Source organism: Oncorhynchus tshawytscha, linkage group LG30 (genome assembly GCF_018296145.1).
Source record: "Oncorhynchus tshawytscha isolate Ot180627B linkage group LG30, Otsh_v2.0, whole genome shotgun sequence".
Classification (NCBI taxonomy): Eukaryota; Metazoa; Chordata; class Actinopteri; order Salmoniformes; family Salmonidae; genus Oncorhynchus; species Oncorhynchus tshawytscha.
In genome coordinates this window covers 13424438-13448080 of record NC_056458.1, presented here as the reverse complement: position 1 = coordinate 13448080, position 23643 = coordinate 13424438, and the positions used below count along the sequence as shown (strand labels likewise).

The 23643-nt window shown below is 42.3% G+C and overlaps 1 protein-coding gene across 14 annotated transcripts in view; it reads right to left on the bottom strand.

The window, feature by feature from the left end:
• LOC112250268 (RNA-binding protein Musashi homolog 2) overlaps positions 1–23643 on the bottom strand; it is a 332528-nt gene that overhangs the window by 295777 nt on the left and 13108 nt on the right. For all 14 annotated transcript variants that reach the window (XM_042309137.1, XM_042309138.1, XM_042309136.1 and 11 more), the window contains exon 5: positions 23482–23523. In XM_042309137.1, the coding sequence (XP_042165071.1) occupies positions 23482–23523 (42 nt within the window). The remainder of the gene's footprint in view (positions 1–23481; positions 23524–23643) is intronic.

The window sequence follows — 23643 nt, the reverse complement described above, 5'->3', positions numbered from 1 at the left end:
TCTGCTGGGTTAGACCCACAGCTACACTACTGGACAGTGAACAGCATGGGACAGACCAGATGCTGAACCATAAGGAGTCTGACCTGTTTCTGAGTATACACTGTAAGTAATGGCCTCCCAACCCCCAACACCCCAGAATCACGTGTCTTCAAAGAGCTTGGAGAAAATACATAATTGGCCAGATTTTTTTTGTTGTTGTCAGGGAGAAGGGCAGTCAGTGTTTTGTGGTTCTAATTGCTTATTACTTCCTGCACTGGTTGTGGAAGCAGTTAACAGTTAGAAGCCTCCAGCTCTGTGCTTCATTGAACCCCAGCTGGGGTCGCTCCACACCACACCCCCGGTCTCCCATGCCGTGTCCCCTCCTCCTCCACCTCTCCCTCCAACCTATGAGTAGTAGTGGAGGTACCACTCCCCTCTCTCCTCTAGAGCCCAGCCCTGCCCCTCTGTCAGGCCTCATTGAGGATACCTGCCGCAACAGGCCACTGAGGCCAGTAACAGTAGCATAGCAACCCAGTCAAAGGCACCGGGCGCTGCCTTCCACAGCACCCTGCGGGGAGCTGACATTTACTTCCCCGGCCCGGAGCCATGAAGCCCACTGTCTGACGGTCCCCGCCATGCTTTTCTACCTCCCTCCTCCTGCCTCCTTCCTCCTGCTTTAGAAAAAGGAGAGTCTCTCACAAAGAGAGAGAGAGAGAAAGAGAGACTTCCTTTCCTATTCTGTTGTTGTGTTGAGCTAGCAACCCAGAGGTGCTGATTACAGCACCACCTGATCGCTGTGAATAAGCTTCCAAACCGGCACATGCTTTCTGAGGGGATAGAAAGAAAACCACTGGGTTTCGTTCCCCTTTGATTTAGCTACTCCGCCTAGCTAAATGGAAAAGACAAAAACGGCGCCGCCTGTCATGCATTATTTACATTTCTTTAAGAAGTTGAGAAGTGAAATGAGCGAGAGACAGAGAGAGAGAGAAAGGTGTAGGTTGGACATAATTAGTAGGGAGTGTTTCAGTGAAACGCACCGCTGTGCATGTTTCCTAAGTCAACTCACAGCCATAAGTTAGAGCGGTGAAGCACACCAGTTATAGTCATCATTTTCACTGTGGTGAGTGAGGTTAGCAGGAGGCGTTATGGGGATGTACACACACACAGGCACACAGATACACACACATGCGCAGACACACACACACACACACATGTGCAGACACACACACACACGCGCAGGCACACACACACACACACACGTGCAGACACACACACACGCGCAGGCACACACACACACACGCGCAGACACACACACACACGCAGACACACACACGCGCAGACACACACACACGTGCAGACACACACACACGCGCAGGCACACACACATGCGCGCAGACACACACACACACGCGCAGAGACACACACACGCGCGCGCAGACACACACACATGCGCAGACACACACACACACACGCAGACACACACACACACACACGCAGACACACACACACACACACGCAGACACACACAGATACACACACACACACACACACAAAGGCACAGACACACAAACACACACGCAGACACACGCAGATACACATGCAAACAAACACACCAGCAGACAGACAGACAGACACACGCAGACACACGCAGATACACATGCAAACAAACACACCAGCAGACAGACAGACAGACACACGCAGACACACACACACACACCCAGACACTGTAATCCCTTCTTAAAGCTACTCTTCACATTCATGGTTGTTCAGTTTGCCTGCACCACAACACTCCTTATCCCTGCTATTGATGCAAGATGAGGACACTTCTCTTCGCCCTCTGAGATGCTTTTTCTACCCCCTTTTTCTATCCAGGAGCATGTTCAGCACAGGGAAGTTCCAACAAATTACTACCTTTTTGTCAACAAAATGTTTTGTTCTGTCTTAAAGAGCACATGTTCAACTTAATAAAAAACATGTTTTACCATCTCATGAAGACTATAGTAAGACTAGAAAATACTATAGTAAGTGCATATTAAGTGCCAAATAAGTAACAGGGTTGCCGATTTTATCTTAAGTTAGACATAAATCTCCCTGTGACAGGGGGAATGGAAGCTTGTTGTCTGCAACAGGAAGGGGCAATTGAATGCCAGGTTCACAATATTTTGAATTGTTAAAACATTTCTAGCCTGTCTATCTATGGGTAACAGGGTTGACGTGTTATTCTAGCCTGTCTATCTATGGGTAACAGGGTTGACGTGTTCTTCTAGCCTGTCTATCTATGGGTAACAGGGTTGACGTGTTATTCTAGGGTTGACGTGTTCTTCTAGCCTGTCTATCTATGGGTAACAGGGTTGACGTGTTATTCTAGCCTGTCTATCTATGGGTAACAGGGTTGACGTGTTATTCTAGCCTGTCTATCTATGGGTAACAGGGTTGACGTGTTATTCTAGCCTGTCTATCTATGGGTAACAGGGTTGACGTGTTATTCTAGGGTTGACGTGTTCTTCTAGCCTGTCTATCTATGGGTAACAGGGTTGACATGTTATGCTCAACCTGCTCGGTTTTCCACAACGAACACAGAAAATTACCACAAAAAAAAGAACCAGCTCGCCTGCCTTTACACTCTGTTTTATTATGTATAAAAAATTATAGTAATAGTTTCACCATATTAAAACGAGAGTTCAGTTCACGTAAAACAGGGTTAACCATAAAATGACAGACAGACATTTCATGTGATTAAATGAATCACATTAAATAAATACGATTCTTCAAATGTATTAAATTCTCCATGTGGCCTATATTAAAGGGCACTTCATTTAATATAACAGACTTTTAAAATTCAATATTGGTTCACAATTTCTACTTGAAACATCAAAGCCAAAGGAACTCTTTTTGTGGAATGACCATAACGTGCTCAAACCAGGTGTTCCCTTCAGTTAGAAACCTCCTTGGATCTCCACATAGAGCATGTGATCTCAAAGAGAATGGGGGGGGGGTGAAGGCTAGGGAGCCAGAGAGGTTTTTCCAGAGTGATGGAGACCGGTGGCCAGCTCATCAATCAAACAGTGTGAATTCTCAGAAGGCCGAGTACAAAGAAGCTCAGCCAGACTAATTAATCAGTTGGTCTAACTGATTGTTAATTAAGCTGGCAATTATGCCTGAGCAGCAAACCTCACGCTTGGGGTAAGAGAGAGGAGGGAGAGAGGCACAACCATTTGCTTAGGGAAGGCAAGAGTTCACACACTAGGCCTTAGAAAATAAACACCCGCGTTCCCAGTCCCTTCAAACACAGTCCAATGGAAGGTTAAAACACACAAGGGTTTTCTTCCTCAGGGCCCTCATTGTTTACTTAAAGGTACCTTAAGTGTTGTTGAACCTAGCAGATAATTGCACCATAAATCTTAATGGCCAACTAATTACTCTTTACAACGTCCTTTCTCCTTCCTGAAGTGTGTGGCGTGATGGAGTGGTGGAGTCATTGCGTGCTGCTGCTTCCTGTGAGGAGGAAGAGGATGATTCATGTCTCTCCCTTCCTTTAGTCCGCTACATAAACAGAAGGGAGAAGTCGGGATGCTATGGAAGGGGAGACATTCCACTGTGACTGAGAGGATGTGCAAGAGAGAAAAAGAGAGGAAGGGCAAAGAGGGAGGGAGGGAGAGAGAGTGTGTGAGAGAGGTAGAGAGAGAGAGGGAGTGAGACAAGGGAGAAAGAGTGTGTGAGAGAGAGAGAGAGAGAGAGAGAGAGGGAGGGAGGGAGGGAGGGAGGGAGGGAGGGAGTATATAAGGTCTGAGGTCATCTACCTTTGGCCTAAAGAGCAGGAACCCAGACTTCATCAAAGAAATTGGAAATACAGACATTGGCATTCGACAAGAAACCTGGTACAGAGGAGACGGACACACTGGTTGCCCTCTAGATTACAGAGAGCTAGTAGTCCCATCCACCAAACTACCAGGTGTGAAACAGGGAAGAGACTCACAGGGGTATGCTCATTTGGTATAGAGCAGACCTAACCCACTCTATTAAATTAGTCAAAACAGGAACATTTTACATCTGGCTAGAAATAAATAAGGAAATGATCTCAACAGAGAAATATGTCCTATATATGTGCGCTACCTATATCCCCCCAATAGAATCCCCATACTTTAACGATGACAGCTTCTCCATCCTAGAGGGGGAGATCAACCATTTCCAGGCCCAGGGACATGTACTAGTCTGTGGCGACCTAAATGCCAGAACTGGACAAGAACCTGATACTCTCAGCACCCAGGGGGACAAACACCTACCTGGAGTTGACAGTATTCCCTCCCAAATATGCCCACCTAGACACAACTATGACAAAACAACCAAGAAAAATGGGACCCAACTCCTGCAGCTCTGTTGCACACTGGGTCTGTACATAGTCAATGGTAGGCTTTGAGGGGACCGCTATGGTAGGTACACCTACAGCTCATCCCTTGGCAGTAGTACTGTAGATTACTTTATCACTGACCTCAACCCAGAGTCTCTCAGAGCGTTCACAGTTAACATCAGATCACAGCAAAATCACAGTCTACTTGAACATAGCAATAATCATGAGGCATCAAAGCCAAAGGAACTGCACAATATTTAGAAATGCTATAGATGGACAGAAAGTAGTGTAGAAAACTACTAGAAAACAATAAGGCAACAACAAATACAATACCTTCTAGACAACTTCCTGGACAAAACTTTTCACTGTAATAGTGAAGGTATAGACTTGGCAGTAGAAAGCCTAAAAACTATATTTGACCTTTCAGCTTCCCAAACAAATCAAACCATTTCAAGCAGACAACCTAAAAAAAATGATAAATGGTTTGATGAATAATGCAAAAATCTAAGAAGGAAATTGAGAAACCTATCCAACCAAAAACATAGAGACCAAGAAAACCTGAGTCTATGGTGAATCACTAAAACAATCCTCAATGAAATGATAAAATATACAGACCACACATTCCAATTGGCTTTACTTAAACTCTTTAACATCATCCACAGCTCTGGCATCTTCCTCCATATTTGGAACTCGAGGACTGATCACCCCAATCCACAAAAGTGGAGACAAATTTGACCCCAATAACTACCGTGCGATATGCATCAACAGCAACCTTGGGAAAATCCTCTGCATTATCATTAACAGCAGACTTGCACCTTTCCTCAGTGAAAACAATGTACTGAGCAAATGTCAAATGGGCTTTTTACCAAATTACCATACGACAGACCACGTATTCACCCTGCACACCCTAATTGACAAACAAACAAACCAAGTCAAAGGCAAAGGCAAAGTCTTCTCATGCTTTGTTGATTTCCAAAAAGCTTTTGACTCAATTTGGCATGAGGGTCTGCAATACAAATTGATGGAAAGCGGTGTTGGTGGAAAAACATACAACATCATAAAATCCATGTTACACAAACAACACGTGTGCGGTTAAAAAACACACACAAAAAAAAACATTTATTTCCACTGCCGTGGGGTGAGACAGGGGTGCAGCTTGAGCCCCACCCTCTTCAACATATATATATATAAATGAATTGGCGTGGGCCCTAGAACAGTCTGCATCACCCGGCCTCACTCTACTAGAATCTGAAGTCAAATGTCTACTGTTCGCTGATGATCTGGTGCTTCTGTCCCCAGCCAAGGAGGGCCTACAAACAGCACCTAGATCTTCTGCACAGATTCTGTCAGACCTGGGCCCTGACAGTAAATCTCAGTAAGACAAAAATAATGGTGTTCCAAAAAAGGTCCAGTTGCCAGGACCACAAATACAAATTCCATCTTGACACCGTTGCCCTGGAGCACACAAAAAACTATACCCACCTCGGCCTAAACATCAGCACCACTGGTAACTTCTACAAAGCTGTGAACGATCTGCGAGACAAGGTCAGAAGGGCCTTCTACGCCATCAAAAGGAACATACAATTTGACATCCCAATTAGGATCTGGCTAAAAATACTTGAATCAATTCTAGAACCCATTGCCCTTTATGGTTGTGAGGTCTGGGGTCTGCTCACCAACCAATAATTTACAAAATGGGACAAACACCAAATTGAGACTGCATGTAGAATTCTGCAAAAACATCATCCATGTACAACGTAAAACAATGCACGCAGAGAAGAATTAGGCCAATAACCACTAATGATCAAAAACAAACAAAGTGCCATTAAATTCTACAACCACCTAAAAGGAAGTGATTCTCAAACCTTCCATAACAAAGCCATCACCTACAGAGAGATGAACCTAAAGAAGAGTCCCCTAAGCAAGCTGGTCCTGGGCTCTATTCACAAACACAAACAGACCCCACAGAGCCCCAGGACAGCAACAGAAACACAATTAGACCCAACAAAAAGATAATTACTTGACACATTGGAAAGAATTTACCAAAAAACTGAGCAAACTAGAATGCTATTTGTCCCTAAACAGAGAATACACAGTGTCATAATACCTGACCACTGTAACTGACCCAAAATGAAGGAAAGCTTTGACTATGTACAGACTCAGTGAGCATTGTCTTGCTATTGAGAGAGGCCGCCGTAGGCAGACCTGGCTCTCAAGAGAAAACAGGCTATGTGCACACTGGCCACAAAATGAGGTGGAAACTGAGCTGTACTAACCTCCTGCCAAATGTATGACCATATTAGAGACACATATTTCCCCTAAGATTACACAGACGCACAAAGAATTCCAAAACAAATCAAATTTTGATAAACTCCCATATCTATTGGGTGAAATACCACAGTGTGCCATCAGAGCAGCAAGAACAAACACCATTGTAAATACAACCCATATTTATGTTTATTTATTTTCCCTTTTGTACTTGAACTATTTGCATATTGTTACAACACTGTACATAGCCATAAAATGACATTTGAAATGTCTCTATTCCTTTGAAATTTGTGAGTGCAATGTTTACTGTTAATTTTGTATTGTTTATTTAACTTTTGTTTATTATCGATTTCACTTGCTTTGGCAATGTAAACATATGTTCCCATCCCAATAAAGCCCTTTGAATTGAATTGAATTGCAAGAGAGAGAGAGAGGGAGAGAGAGAGGAGAGAGAGAAAGACAGGGTGAAAGACAGAGAGGGAGAGAGAGAGAGAGAAAGACAGGGTGAAAGACAGAGAGGGAGAGAGAGAGAGAGAGGACAGAAAGGGAGAGAGAGAGGCCAGTTTTCTACAGTGTGCAGACCATTACCCTGCTGCCAGAGCTGCTATAGAGAGGAGGGTGAGTAATGTCCACTGAATCAGCCCATCAATAGTATACAGTACATACAGGGTAAGGGAAACCACTGGAAACAACTTTAGTACAAATATAAGGTCAGTGGTTGTTTAAACCTCCCAACTATATAAACTGTACAGACAGTGATTTGTTTTACATGAAATGTATGCTGATTCATGAACAGTGGCATCCTGTGATTTTTTGCGCCTAGCTAGATAGCTCAGCAGCATACATACCCTGTGCTGTGTTTCAGAAGCATTAAAGGAAAATCTCAAAACTATATTTTGGTATTTGTTTCATTAGTCCATTGTTGACATGGTCCCAAAATGTTTTGCTTGTCAGCGATCAAGTTTTCAAGATATGTGACTTTCAAAATACAGAAATACAGCCAGTATCCATTTGGAAAGTGATTTATTTTAAGACTTAATAGGGCATGAGAACCAAAACACTTATGTTGGTTACACATTCTTCATGAGAAGCCAGACAGGGAGACCCCTTCTGAAGGCCTGTTGTTGTTAGTTCAGCTGCACTGGCCATCTCCACTCAGTGTGAAGCTCATGCAGCTAGCTCCACGGCTGGGCTGGGCTCTGGCCCTGGCTGCCTATCAAGGCCCTTCCATAGGTCTGCCTGAGTCTACAGTGCACACGCACCAACGCACACGCACACACCCTTCCATGTGCCTTATTCACATAAAATCCCCCATGCCCACACACACAACCAATGTTGCTCCACTAGATCCCTCTGTTACTGCAAGCCTCTTTTCTATCGATCTCACAGTAATTGCCTCTAAAACGCTGGTGTACCAAGGTGCTTCCGTTATTGATGCAATGTGGGCGTCCTGGGATTTTCAAATATATCCCAATCAAAGCATGGAGTTCTACCCAGCATTATCAAAACATACTAATGGAGAAGGAGTAAAAGCACTCCAAGCAGAATTAGAGAGTAATTCCACTATTCCATTAGAAACTGGGCCAGACCAGTCTATATAGTCTTATGTAGCACAGCACTACTCAACATTGTGATGGCACACTAACTCTGTGCAAATACGGTCGAAGAAATCCTTGTGAATTCGGATATGCCCCCTTTTCATGGTGAAGGTCACCAGAGACATTTCATATGGTGCGAGTCAGGATAAAGGGCATGAAGAAATGTATCAGCCTCACCGTATGTCATCACTACTTTACTCCTGTCAAGTATAAGGTATTATAGGGTTTAAGGTACACTATACCTAATAAGGTATGAAGGAGTCTCAGCAGGAGATTAGGCCTAATTGATCAGCATTAATGTAATGGATCTAGACAACCAGGATCTAGACAACCAGGATCTAGACAACCGGGATCTAGACAACTAGGATCTAGACAACTAGGATCTAGACAACTAGGATCTAGACAACCAGGATCTAGACAACCAGGAACTAGACAACTAGGATCTAGACGACTAGGATCTAGACAACTAGGATCTAGACAACCAGGATCTAGACAACCAGGAACTAGACAACTAGGATCTAGACAACTAGGATCTAGACAACCAGGATCTAGACAACCAGGATCTAGACAACTAGGATCTAGACAACCAGGATCTAGACAACCAGGATCTAGACAACCAGTAACTAGACAACTAGGATCTAGACAACCAGGATCTAGACAACCAGGATCTAGACAACCAGGATCTAGACAACTAGGATCTAGACAACCAGGATCTAGACAACCAGGATCTAGACAACCAAGTCTGCATTTACCTTTGCTTAAACTTCAGGCCGGCAGCACTCTAAGTTCATACCTTCATCTACAAATACTGTCCAATGAAATCCAGTAGCAAGTAGGCAGTAGTCAAACTAACTTACACATTCTGAACTACTGATGTGTAAAGACAGTTTTGTGGGAGGGGAAGAGGCAGGGGCTGGAGTCTCTCTCTCCTCTCCTCTGTCATTCCTGCTGTACTCGCACTCTCTCTCTCTCTCTCTCTCTCTCTCTCTTTGAGAGCCAGTAATGTATTTTTTGCAGAGAAGAAATGCCTCTAAATTTAGCTTCAGATTTATCAAGCTGATGCAAACGAGGAGAACAGGGGAGTGAGAAAGAGAAAGGAGGAGAGTGAAAGGAAGAGAGGGAGCGAACAAGGGAGACAGGGAGTGTGACTATTAAAAAGTGAGTGGGGATACAGTAGAAAGGAAGAGACAGATACTGAGAAAGAGGGTGTGTCATGCCCTGATCTGTTTCACCTGTCCTCGTTATTGTCTCCACCCCCTCCAGGTGTCGCTTATTTTTCCCAGTGTATTTATCCTTGTGTTTCTTGTCTCTCTGTGCCAGTTTGTCTTGTATGTTTCCAAGTCAACCAGCGGTTTTCCTGGTCTCCTGCTTTTTGCATTCTCCTTTTTCTAGTCCTCCTGGTTTTGACCCTTGCCTGTTTCTGGACTCTGTACCCGCCTGCCTGACCATTCTGCCTGCCTTGACCACAAGCCTCTCTGCCACTCTGTACCTCCTGGACTCTGATCTGGTATTGACCTTTTAGCCTGTCTGCGACCATTCTCTTGCCTACCCCTTTGGATTAATAAACATTGTAAGACTCCAACCACCTGCCTCCTGTGTCTGCTTCTGGGTCTCACCTTGATAGGGGGAGAGTGAGAGGAACATAGGGGGCTAGGGAGGGGAGTGGTGTGTCAGTGAGGAGCTGTTCGTTATGAGTCACGATTAGAAGGAACCAAAAAAAACATTTCTGCCAGGCCTCAAACAAAACACACACAGCAAGCACACACATACTCATCACACAAAAGCCTTCCCCTAGCAAGATGCATGAAGGAGAAAGATATGTGAATTTCAATAAAGGGGAGAAGAAACAAACCAAGTAGAAGGCAAGCAGCGTAAGGAGAGGGAGGAGAGAGAGCGCCAGCCACCCAGGCAGATAAAAGCTCCAACACTGGGGGCTGTGAACGGACAGAGCATGCAAAACACACACACACACACACACACACACACACACACACACACACACACACCAAAGCACACAGGCCGGTGCGGCTGCAGAACTAGGGCATCTGCTACAAGGGCAAGGGCATTACAGGTCAAGACTACTTCATGGACAAGTCAACCTATCTCTGAAGACCACAACACCACAGAGGGCTTTGAGCTCCCCCTCCTATCCCAGCTCCCCCTCCTCTCCTTCCTGCCATCCTCCATGCGGTACCCAGGGCTCTCTGGTAGCAGTAGCTACAAAGGACATGTCAACGAGTGGGTTCACTTTATCCCATTCATTTGTTTAGTCTGGCCAATTTGGACCCTCTTGGGAATTGACTGTGTTTTGTTTGAGAGGGGGATTTATATGCAATGCTCTAAAAGAGCTAAGCTTTCCCCCTCCAGCGTTTGTGCTCCTCTGAGCGGCACCACTGGGCTTTTAGTCAGGGACTCAGTGGCAGATCAGCTGTTTCAGCAAGTACGGAGCAGAGAGAGAGGGGGAGGGGGGGATGTTCAACTCTTCCATGTTGTGTCAGCATAAGGCAGACAGCTCTGTTCAATATTACAGCAATAGGCATACCTTAATGTTTCATAAGTTAAAGACTGCTTTGGCTAAAAAATGACAGTGGCACAGTAGAACATCCAAACTCGACTTTATGAATATTCATATGTGGATGGGATTCAAATTCATTCTGAATTCATGTTCTACTGAGTCAGTCGTTTGAAGTTTCGAGGTCATTCAACATTTAGAGGTACACATGTCTGTTCAATATTACATGGGAGGATAAATAGTTCCATACGGAGGATTTATCAAAGAATAGAAAGTCAAAACACAAGTAGATATTCAATTCAAACAGTCCTCCCATCAAATAGGCTAACGCATCAATCTACCCAATTTAGTTGCAGTGAAACAATTTAGTTGGAACAAAATTCTGCTGGTTATAATATTGACAGACATTGGTTGGAAAAAAACGGAATGAAGTCTGAAAGGAATCTGAATCAGAAAGGTGAAAGCAGAAGTTGAGTTGCTATTGTATAGATGGAAGAGTAGGCTTGTTAGAGCCGTGATAACTTGGATCCTGCAAATAACACTGCGGTCCTAGTTGCCTGCACAGTCTCAGCTACAGTCTCAGCTACTGCCACAGCAGCATGTTGGAGAGTTAACGCATGGGCAGAGTAAGATAATTGTCCACTCTTCCAAAGGTGCTCTAATAGGCCTGGCAGGCACTCAGCGTTACATCAGCCAGAAACCAGAAGAAGATCCATCCTGGGTCCTGTATGTTGGTCTCTGACTAACACTACGCCGAGAGGATCAGATGAAAAGTAAAGACGTTCTGTTCTGAAAATAGTTTAGCTGAAGTGCTGTGGTGTGGTATTTCTTATTTACATGAGGGGAAGCCCCTTGGAATACAAATTGAAAGAGATAAGAGTCAAGGTCAAACATGAAGGTCACTGCAGAGGCAACATACTAGGCAGAGCATACCGCAAGGTCTTTTAAGATTATTCAAATCTTTTCTAATACATTCTGGGTTAGAAATACATTATTATAATTTATTTTACAACTTTAATGCTGCATTTATTTTAAATGGTTGTGGGGAGCAGTGTTGTGTGTCTGGGTAGGATTGAAGCCGCAGAGACTTCGCTCAACGAAGGACTTAAATCACTTCTCGAGACGAGTGTAGCAGAAAATTGATAATTACTGGCAGCACAGCTGTGCCTAGTCATCAGGTGTGACAAATACCCACCTCCCTCCCAAAAACGATCATAACAAAAGTCGAGCCCAGGACAGGGGATGACAAATATCTACTTGTTTGTTGCTTCGGCAGGGCTGTTTATTTCTGTGTGTCAGAGGCAGAGAATGTGTGGTCACCCAGGCCACTTAGGCCCTTCCCTGGCTATCACGTGCCCCAGGCCAGAGGCTCCGTGCCAGGCCAGAGGCTTCCCGCCAGGCCAGGGAGATGCCACAGTGGGGTCAGGCCTCCAGGAATGTGGTGCTCTCTGGCCAGCGACTGACTGGGTGAGCTCTGTTCTGTGTCTGTCCCACTAGACCCCTCTCCTCACTGCAGAACAGAACACTATCTCAGTTCTCAGCTCCCAGATTCCATCTTGCTCAACCTGTCTGCCTCCAACCCTGGAACTAATCTACTCCCCACTCCGTCTCCCACAATGCCGTGCGAGACTGTGCCGCAGGGGCCTGCTCTGCGTAATTCAGTAGCAACGTGAGTGCAAAACTAAGCCACTGCAGAACAGCCAGGCTGTAACTATGTGTCAGTACTGTCGTAACATGTAAATATGCCTTCATCGGTCAAATAGAAGTGCACAAACAACAAGCTAGAATCTACCAATCAGTGAGAGTTTAAGAATCCTAGGTGAATGGAGATATGGTGGGGTTGGGGAGGGGCGGCGCCATCAATGTGTGTGCAGGCGTGCACGTGTGTCATATAAAACGAGGGCTTTGATAGGGCTGTGTTAGTAGTGATGAGGGGGGATTGAGTTGGGTTGAGGGGGGCAGCTAGTCTCAATCCTGGCTGGCCTGAGTCTTCTCATTACTATCAGTCAGCATTAGGTTTAGCAGGGCCAGGCTCCTGCAGCCCTCTGTCCTCCCTGCCCTCCCTCCCCTCTATCCTGTCTGCTGCCATTGATAAGTACACAACACGGCCCTGAACCCCCCCACCAAACCTAATTAACCTCGACCCACAGCAAAGAGACCAGGCTAGGGAGAGGAGAGGAGGGGAAATGGGCCAACACTCAGGAGCCAGCAGGACACAGAGAACACAGTCATAAACTGTACTACACATACAGGCTAAACATAAAGACAAGCATATAGTTCATTCAGAATAACAACATATGCCCACTGACACACACACACACAGACATGATACATATCATATAATTACAATGAGTAGAAGAGAAAACAGCATCAATCAAACTGAGCAGTGCTTTGACTGATTGAGTCTCTTCTGTCTTTTGGTGATTCTGTCTGACCACCCAACAAACAGTCATTCATATTTTATTTTATTTTTTATTTAACCTTTATTTAACTAGGCAAGTCAGTTAAGAAGAAATTCCTATTTACAACGACAGCCCAGGGACAGTGGGTTAACTGCCTTGTTCAAGGGCAGAATGACAGATTTTGACCTTGTCAGCTCAGGGATTCGATCTAGCAACCTTTCAGTTACTTGTCCAACGCTCTAACCACTAGGCTACCTGGGCTTTGGCCTCATTCTTGTCTGGGCCAGTTTCATTGAGGTCATTCAAAGCTGGAACAGTGTAGGGTCAGGGATTTAAACACATCTCCTGATACCCCACACATCCATTACCAAAGGGAAAAAACATCTCTCCATGTAGCCCTCTATCTGGGGGGTTTGTTTGTCTCGGCTACAAACCTTTTTACCAGGAGGTTAGAGGGAGGTAGCGATAAAGCAATCCCATCAACTGAACACTGATTGATTGACTTTTCCCTCGCCCTGATCCAAGTTAGCTTTGCCAGCTATCGGATTGTTTCTTGTTTTCAGTGAAAAGTCAATGCACTTCCCGTTGGTTCTAAAAACCCATTTCAGAAGTGCATTTACGTGGAGGAAAAACATAAATACACATAGTAACAGTGAGGTTGTGTTTCTGTTGGTAGATGATTGTCTCCAGTCTTGGAGGAATGGAAAGATGACCTACTATCATCCAATGTGAAAACATGTAAGATAGAGATATACATAGAGATATACATGTACATAGAGATATACATAGAGATAAACATAGAGATATACATGTACATAGAGATATACATAGAGATATACATAGAGATATACATAGAGATATACATAGAGATATACATGTACATATACATAGAGATATACATAGAGATATACATGTACATATACATAGAGATATACATGTACATAAATATATAGATAGAGATATACATAGAGATATATGTAGAGATATACATGTACATAGAGATATAGATAGAGATATACATAGAGATATACATGTACATGAAGATATAGATATACATAGAGATATAAATAGAGATATACATGTACATAGAGATATACATAGAGATATAAATAGAGATATACATGTACATAGAGATATACATAGACATATAAATAGAGATATACATAGAGATATACATGTACATAGAGATATACATAGACATATAAATAGAGATATACATAGAGATATACATGTACATAGAGATATACATAGACATATAAATAGAGATATACATGTACATAGAGATATACATAGACATATAAATAGAGATATACATAGTGATATACATGTACATACAGATATAGATAGAGATATACATGTACATAAAGATATAGATATACATAGAGATAATATACATGTACAGAGATATACATATATATATACATATATATATATAGAGAGAGAGAGGGAGATAGATATATACATGTACATAGGGATATACATAGAGATATAAATAGAGATATACATGTACATAGACATATACATAGAGCTATACATAGAGATATACTTACAGATATACATCTACATAGAGATATACTTACAGATATACATGTACATAGAGATATACTTACAGATATACATGTACATAGAGGTATACATAGAGATATACATGTACATAGAGATATACATGTACACAGAGATATAAATAGAGATATACATGTACATAGAGATATACATAGAGATATACAGTGGGGAGAAAAAGTATTTGATACACTGCCGATTTTGCAGGTTTTCCTACTTACAAAGCATGTAGAGGTCTGTAATTTTTATCGTAGGTACACTTCAACTGTGAGAGACGGAATCTAAAATCAAAATCCAGAAAATCACATTGTATGATTTCTAAGTAATTAATTTGCAATTTATTGCATGACATAAGTATTTGATCACCTACCAACCAGTAAGAATTCCGGCTCTCACAGACCTGTTAGTTTTTCTTTAAGAAGCCCTCCTGTTCTCCACTCATTACCTGTATTAACTGCACCTGTTTGAACTCGTTACCTGTATAAAAGACACCTGTCCACACACTCAATCAAACAGACTCCAACCTCTCCACAATGGCCAAGACCAGAGAGCTGTGTAAGGACATCAGGGATAAAATTGTAGACCTGCACAAGGCTGGGATGGGCTACAGGACAATAGGCAAGCAGATTGGTGAGAAGGCAACAACTGTTGGCGCAATTATTAGAAAATGGAAGAAGTTCAAGATGACGGTCAATCACCCTCGGTCTGGGGCTCCATGCAAGATCTCACCTCGTGGGGCATCAATGATCATGAGGAAGGTGAGGGATCAGCCCAGAACTACACAGCAGGACCTGGTCAATGACCTGAAGAGAGCTGGGACCACAGTCTCAAAGAAAACCATTAGTAACACACTACGCCGTCATGGATTAAAATCCTGCAGCGCACGCAAGGTCCTCCTGCTCAAGCCAGCGCATGTCCAGGCCCGTCTGAAGTTTGCCAATGACCATCTGGATGATCGGGAGAAGGTCATGTGGTCTGATGAGACAAAAATAGAGCTTTTTGTTCTAAACTCCACTCGCTGTGTTTGGAAGAAGTAGAAGGATGAGTACAACCCTAAGAACACCATCCCAACCGTGAAGCATGGAGGTGGAAACATCATTCTTTGGGGTTGCTTTTCTGCAAAGGGGACAGGACGACTGCACCGTATTGAGGGAAGGATGGATGGGGCCATGTATCACAAGATCTTGGCCAACAACTTCCTTCCCTCAATAAGAGCATTGAAGATGGGTCGTGGCTGGTTCTTCCAGCATGACAACAATCCGAAACACACAGCCAGAGCAACTAAGGAGTGGCTCCATGAGAAGCATCTCAAGGTCCTGGAGTGGCATAGCCAGTCTCCAGACCTGAACCCAATAGAAAATCATTGGAGGGAGCTGAAAGTCCGTATTGCCCAGCGACAGCACCAAAACCTGAAGGATCTGGAGATGGTCTGTATGGAGGAGTGGGCCAAAATCACTGCTGCAGTGTGTGCAAACCTGGTTATGAACTACAGGAAACGTATGATCTCTGTAATTGCAAACAAAGGTTTCTGTACCAAATATTAAGGTCTGCTTTTCTGATGTATCAAATACTAATGTCATGCAATAAAATGCAAATGAATTACTTAAAAATCATACAATGTGATTTTCTGGATTTTTGTTTTAGATTCCGACTCTCACAGTTGAAGTGTAACTATGATAAAAAATTACAGACCTCTACATGCTTTGTAAGTAGGAAAACCTGCAAAATCGGCAGTATATCAAATACTTGTTCTCCCCACTGTACATGTACATAGAGATATACATAGAGATATACATGTACATAGAGATATACATGTACATAGAGATATACATGTACATAGAGATATACATAGAGATATACATGTACATAGAGATATACATGTACATAGAGATATACATGTACATAACGATATACATAGAGATATACATAGAGATATAAATAGAGATATACATAGAGATTAGAGGTCGACCGATTAATCGGAATGGCCGATTAATTAGGGCTGATTTCAAGTTTTCATAACAATCGGAAATTGGTCATTTGGACGCCGATTTTGACGATAAAAAAAAAAAAAGTTTTTACACCTTTATTTAATCTTTATTTAACTAGGCAAGTCAGTTAAGAACACATTCTTATTTTCAATGACGGCCTAGGAACAGTGGGTTAACTGCCTTGTTCAGGGGCAGAAAGACAGATTTTTACCTTGTCAGCTCAGGGATTCAATCTTGCAACTTATGGTTAAGTAGTCCAGCGCTCTAACCACCTGCCTCACGAGGAGCCCGCCTGTTACGCGAATGCAGTAAGAAGCGAATGCAGTAAGAAGCCAAGGTTGCTAGCTAGCATTAAACTTAATCAATCATAATCACTAGTTATAACTACACATGGTTGATGATATTACTAGTTTATCTAGCGTGTCCTGCGTTGCATACAATCAATGCAGTGCGCATTCGCGAAAAAGGACTGTCGTTGCTCCAACGTGTACCTAACCATAAACACCAATGCATTTCTTAAAATCAATACACAGAAGTATATATTTTTAAATCTGCATATTTAGCTAAAAGAAATCCAGTTTAGCAGGCAATATTAACCAGGTGAAATTGTGTCATTTCTCTTGTGTTCATTGCACGCAGAGTCAGGGTATATGCAACAGTTTGGGCCGTCTGGCTCATTGCGAACTAATTTGCCAGAATTTTACGTAATTATGACATAACATTGAAGGTTGTGCAATGTAACAGGAATATTTAGAGTGATGGATGCCACCCGTTAGATAAAATACGGAACGGTTCCGTATTTCACTGAAAGAATAAACATCTTGTTTTCGAGATGATAGTTTCCAGATTCGACCATATGAATGAGCTACGGCTCGCATTTCTGTGTGTAATTATGTTATAATTAAGTCTATGATTTGATAGAGCAGTCTGACTGAGCGATGGTAGGCACCAGCACGCTCATAAGCATTCATTCAAACAGCACTTTCGTGCGTTTTGCCAGCAGCTCTGCTGTTTATGACTTCAAGCCTATCAACTCCCAAGATTAGGCTGGTGTAACGATGTGATGTGAAATGGCTAGCTAGTTAGCGGGGTGTGCGCTAATAGCATTTCAAACATCACTCGCTCTGAGACTTGGAGTAGTTGTTCCCCTTGATCTGCATGGGTAACGCTGCTTCGAGGGTGGCTGTTGTTGTTGTGTTCCTGGTTCGAGCCCAGGTAGGAGCGAGGAGAGGTACGGAAGCTATAATGTTACACTAGCAATACTAAAGTGCCTAAAAGAACATCCAATTGTCAAATTTATATGAAATACAAATGGTATAGAGAGAAATAGTCCTATAATTCCTATAATAACTACAACCTAAAACATCTTACCTGGGAATATTGAAGACTCATGTTAAAAGGAACCAACAGCTTTCATATGTTCTCATGTTCTGAGCAAGGAACTTAAATGTTAGCTTTCTTACATGGCACATATTGCACTTTTACTTTCTTCTCCAACACTTTGTTTTTGCATTATTTAAACCAAATTGAAACATGTTTCATTATTTACTTGAGGCTAAATTGATTTTATTGATGTATTATATTACGTTAAAATAAGTGTTCATTCAGTATTGTTGTTTTTTATTTTATTTTTATTTCACCTTTATTTAACCAGGTAGGCTAGTTGAGAACAAGTTCTCATTTACAACTGCGACCTGGCCAAGATAAAGCATAGCAGTGTGAACAGACAACAACACAGGGTTACACATGGGATAAACAATAAACAAGTCAATAACACAGTGGAAAGAAAAAAAAGAGTCTATATACATTGTGTGCAAAAGGCATGAGGAGGTAGGCGGCTAATTGTCATTATTACAAATAAATATTTTGTCATTATTACAAATAAATATAAAAAAATTGTCCGATTAATTGGTATTGGCTTTTTTTGTCTTCCAATAATCGGTATCGGTGTTGAAAAATCATAATCGGTCGACCTCTAATAGAGATATACATGTACATAGAGATGTACATAGAGATATACTTAGAGATATACATAGAGATATACATGGAGATATACATGTACATAGAGATATACATAGAGATATACATGTACATAGAGATATACATAGAGATATACATAGAGATATACATAAAGATATACATAGAAATATACATGTACACAGAGATATACAGTACATAGAGATATACATAGATATATACAGAGATATACATGTACATAGAGATATACACAGAGATATACAGAGATATACAGTACATAGAGATATACATAGATATATACAGAGATATACATGTACATAGAGATATACACAGAGATATACATGGAGATATACATGTACATAGAGATATACATAGAGATATACATAGAGATATACATAGAGATATACATGTACATAGATATATACATAGATAAACATGTACATAGAGATATACATGTACATAGAGATATACATAGAGATATACATGTACATAGAGATATACATAGAGATGTACATATAGATATACATAGAGATATACATGTACATAGAGATATACATAGAGATATACATAGAGATATACATGTACATAGAGATATACATAGAGATAAACATGTATATAGAGATATACACAGAGATATACATAGAGATAAACATAGAGATATACATGTACATAGAGATATACATAGAGATAAACATGTACATAGAGATATACATGTACATAGAGATATACATGTACATAGAGATATACATAGAGATAAACATGTACATAGAGATATACATGTACATAGAGATATACATGTACATAGAGATATACATGTACATAGAGATATACATGTACATAGAGATATACATGTAGATAAAGATATACATAGAGATAAACATGTACATAGAGATATACATGTACATAGAGATATACATAGAGATGTACATATAGATATACATAGAGATATACATGTACATAGAGATATACATAGAGATATACATAGAGATATACATGTACATAGAGATATACATGTACATAGAGATATACATCTACATAGAGATATACATAGAGATATACATGTACATAGAGATCTGGTCCTCTGTAGCTCAGTTGGAAGTGCATGATGTTTGCAATGCCAGGATAGTGGATTCAACACGTCTATAAGTTTCTTTGGATAAGTGTCTGCTAATGGCATATAAAGATATTCTCAATATGATGTATTCTGTTCTATATAAAGGACTTTTGTCCTTGAATGTTCTTTCAAACTCTGGCAGTGGTGCACGACTGAGTTTGAACAGGGAATCTAGCGCTTTTAATAAACTCATATGGACATTTAGAGTAGCTGGCAGCCATGGTTTCAAATTCCCAGCAGTCAGCTGTGTCAGTTGAAATGAAAATCATTCTGAGATGGAGAAGATTATAATACTAAAATCACCTAGAGAAAAACAACATATCTGAGTGAGGCGTAACAGCGGATTCACCGGGCTTTGTGAGGCTGTCCAGAATGAAAAGAAGAGGAAGAGATGGAGGGAGGGAGGGAGGGGAGAGAGACAGAGAGGGAGAAACAGAGAAAGAAAGAAAGTAAGAATGGAGAGAATGTAGGAGAGCAGCCCTTGTGCAGGTTTCTTAATTGGCATTGGGGTAGAGAACTGCACTCCTGGGCCTCTCTCCTTTGGCAAGCATTCCCAATAGTGTGTGTGTTTCTGTAAGGGAGTGTGTGTGTGTGTTTGTGAAGGAGTGTGTTTGTGTGGTGATGTGAAGGAGTGTGTGTGTGTTTCTCTGAGGGAGTGTGTGTGTGTGTGTGTGCATGTCTGTCTGTCTGTGTGTGTGCGCATCTTACATAATTGTTGTTCTGTGTCTTTGGTTGTGTGTGTGTGTGTGCGTGTGCGTGTGCGTGTGTGTGTGTGCGTGTATGTGTGTGTGTAAGGGGGGCTCTGTCTGTACTGTACTTCACACAGTGTCACCTTTGGACTTCATTAAAAACTTGGCGAGGAGTTTTCTCTCTCAGCAACAAGTTTGTCCCTAGCTCCAGCACCACGGGACACCTGGGAGCTTTTCTCCAACTCAGAACATTAAGCACACAACATGTCCCTCAGAAAGAGGTGGGGGACCAGAACCAGACAAAAGTGAATGTATTCTAGACGCTCTAGCCTCCCCTTCCCACTATCACCAGCAGTAGAAGTCCCTCAGCAGTGGCAGAAAGCGAGAGATGCAGGCAGAGTACACAGTGGACACGCACACAGCCAGAAGGGGAAATCTGGGCCACTGCTTTGATGGTATTTATGACTGCTAACCTAGATCCATTTCCACTCAGGCCTACTACGGTACGCTCTGCTAGCTGCAGTCAACATTTGAAGGTTACTTCCTCTCCCTGATTAAAATATACTTATCATATACATATCAGCACCAAATAAAACTTTCTGATTGTCAACCCAAGTAAACAGTATTACTCCTTTAAGTTCCTTTAGAGTCTAGCTCCCACTGTTCAGTACATCCAAAACATATCTATTTGTGTACAGTACAGAGAGGCTTGTCTCATCAGTGCAGTCCAATGGCTGCCATTGATGTGGCGACTAGTGGCTGCTAGTGAAGCCTAATGAGGCAAACAGCCCCTGGTGAGAGACGGCCCGGCGGAAAAGAAGGGGTTAAGCTGCGCTGCTCGTCTTCTCTGAGTGGCCCAGCTCCTTCCTTTCATTTCCATAACAAGCCATCAGAGCTCATCTACCAGAGAAGTGGCCAATTAAAATCATGTTGGTACACGCTATGATTGTCTGTGATTCCGCAGTGTGAAAACAACAACAACAGCAGCAGCGCAGCAACAACAACAGCGGCAGCGACGGTATCGGTAACGACATGGACAGCTGAGAAACCAATCTTTAGCGATGTGGGCAGCAACCGTCACCTTGGTTTCTAAACACACCAGGCAGTCATCAGCCCCCAGTTTCCATGTTCCTGTGAAAATACAAAAGAGAACAGCTCCACAAAGGATGAGAACAGAGAGAGACAGCACCTGTCCATCGCTCTCTCATACCTAACCCCTCCATTCACCTCACACAGACATCACGCTGTGCGGATCTATTGGCTCAAGACAGTAGGGGATCCATGTGTGACCAGGTAGAACAATTCTAACATAATTGGGGCCCCTATATATTCATGCACTGTATTTAATCATATAGGAAACTGGGTGCATTATAATAGCACTATTTCCAATGTCTGAAGTACCTGGGGAGATACATGTAGATGTAGGCTACTTAACTCTCTCTACAAAATCTACAATCGCTTAAGGTACAGTAACAGTACTGTGCACAATATGCAACGGTGCAGGGTAGATAGGGGGTGGAGTAAAACCAGGAGGAAACCAAAGCCGATTGGTCTCTCAACAACCCAGCGCCATTGAGGCACCTGTAGCCTGCCCTAGCAGCCGGCCCCATAGAAGCCCTCTCACTGAGGACAGGCCTGTTAAACAACAGCGACTAGCAGCCGGCTGGAGAAGAAGGTGGGGGGAAGAAACGATGACAAATTCAAGACAGAAAGTGCTTTCTAAATGGCAACCTCAGACCCAGAATGCTTATAAAGGCCTTAAATCAATTAAATATGAAGGAGAAAGCCATGAAATGCTAATCTATCAGCCTTAATCCTATTTCTTTGAGATACTTTGAAATCCACATTCTCTTGCATAATACTAAAACAAATAAAAGCCATTTTCTCCTCTAATGAGCTTGCCCTAGAGCCTGCCGTTTTCTACAACATCTCAACGACAGGTATTTTCTGTACTACTGTAGCAATTCTGTTCAGTAGTCATTGTTTTCTTCCAGTGATGTAACCTACCTTCATAATGACACTGGATGTTTATAAGTGTGTGAGAACAATTCATGTATTTCTGAGCGATTCTGTTCTCTTACATGTCGGTCCCAGCTAAACAGAGCATATTGTTGTAAAAAGTATAAAATAATAAGCACAACAGCTATGTCTTCCAGGGAGGAGCTAGCTTCCCTTTCAACTGAAATCCCAAAATCCAGAGGCAAAACATGTCGGTTGTTTTTGATGTGTTTTATTTGTTTTATGTTCAGGAACAAGCCGAGGAAGAGAAAAGGTTTAAGTGACAAACAGGCAAATGTGGGAGAGAGAAAAAAGAGCTGGTAGTTTCTCAACCATATGCCGATACCCGTAAGACACCATGTGCTCTGGCTTTGAAAGCTTTCACTGCCAATTCCCCGTTTGAAACCAGAACCGCTCAGTAACAACACCTCTCTGTGAGCCGGTGGGAAGGAGAAAAATACATTATTGATCTCCGCCCGTTTCAGGTCTAAAAGGTCTGATGTGAGGAGCACTACAGTGGCCTAAAGGCGCTCCCCTCTAACTCAAAGCCTGTCAGAGGGGATAAAGAGCACACCTCTCACCACTGTAGCTACATCATGATCACCAACACAACCTTAACACACTGTGTGTGTGTGTGTGTGTGCGTGTACGTGTGCATGTGTGTGCGTGTGTGTGTGTGTGTGTGTGTTGCACACAGAAGACAACCAGTAACCGAGCCAGGATTAAGCCATTATGAAAGATATGATACTGTCATCATTAATAAGTTACCTACATGTCAAATATCCCCATTATTTTGTTATTGGTTTGTTTTGGTAAAATTGGGATCAGCATAGGGGAAATGACTGCTGACCATGGAAGTGACCTTCCAACTGTGCAGGAAGTGGTCCCAAGCTCATAGTACAAGTGCCTTTGGAATGCTTTTTCCATTAAGACACACGAGTGGGGAAAATGAAAGGAGTCCTGTTGCTAATAAAGAAAATAGATTTAGAGAAGGAGGCTGACTGGTCAGTTAGTATCACTAATACTAAGTGAGGTGGTTTGCTCTTACCTTAGGTTGAGCGCGTCGGGGGAAGGCAACCTTAGGATCAATCTGTGAATGACAGAAACATTTGGAGTAAGTAAATAAGGAATGACATTGTCAACTGTGCATCAACATTCACATTTTAGCGACAGAGATAAAATGCTAAAGTTCCTCCAAAGTGACAACAAC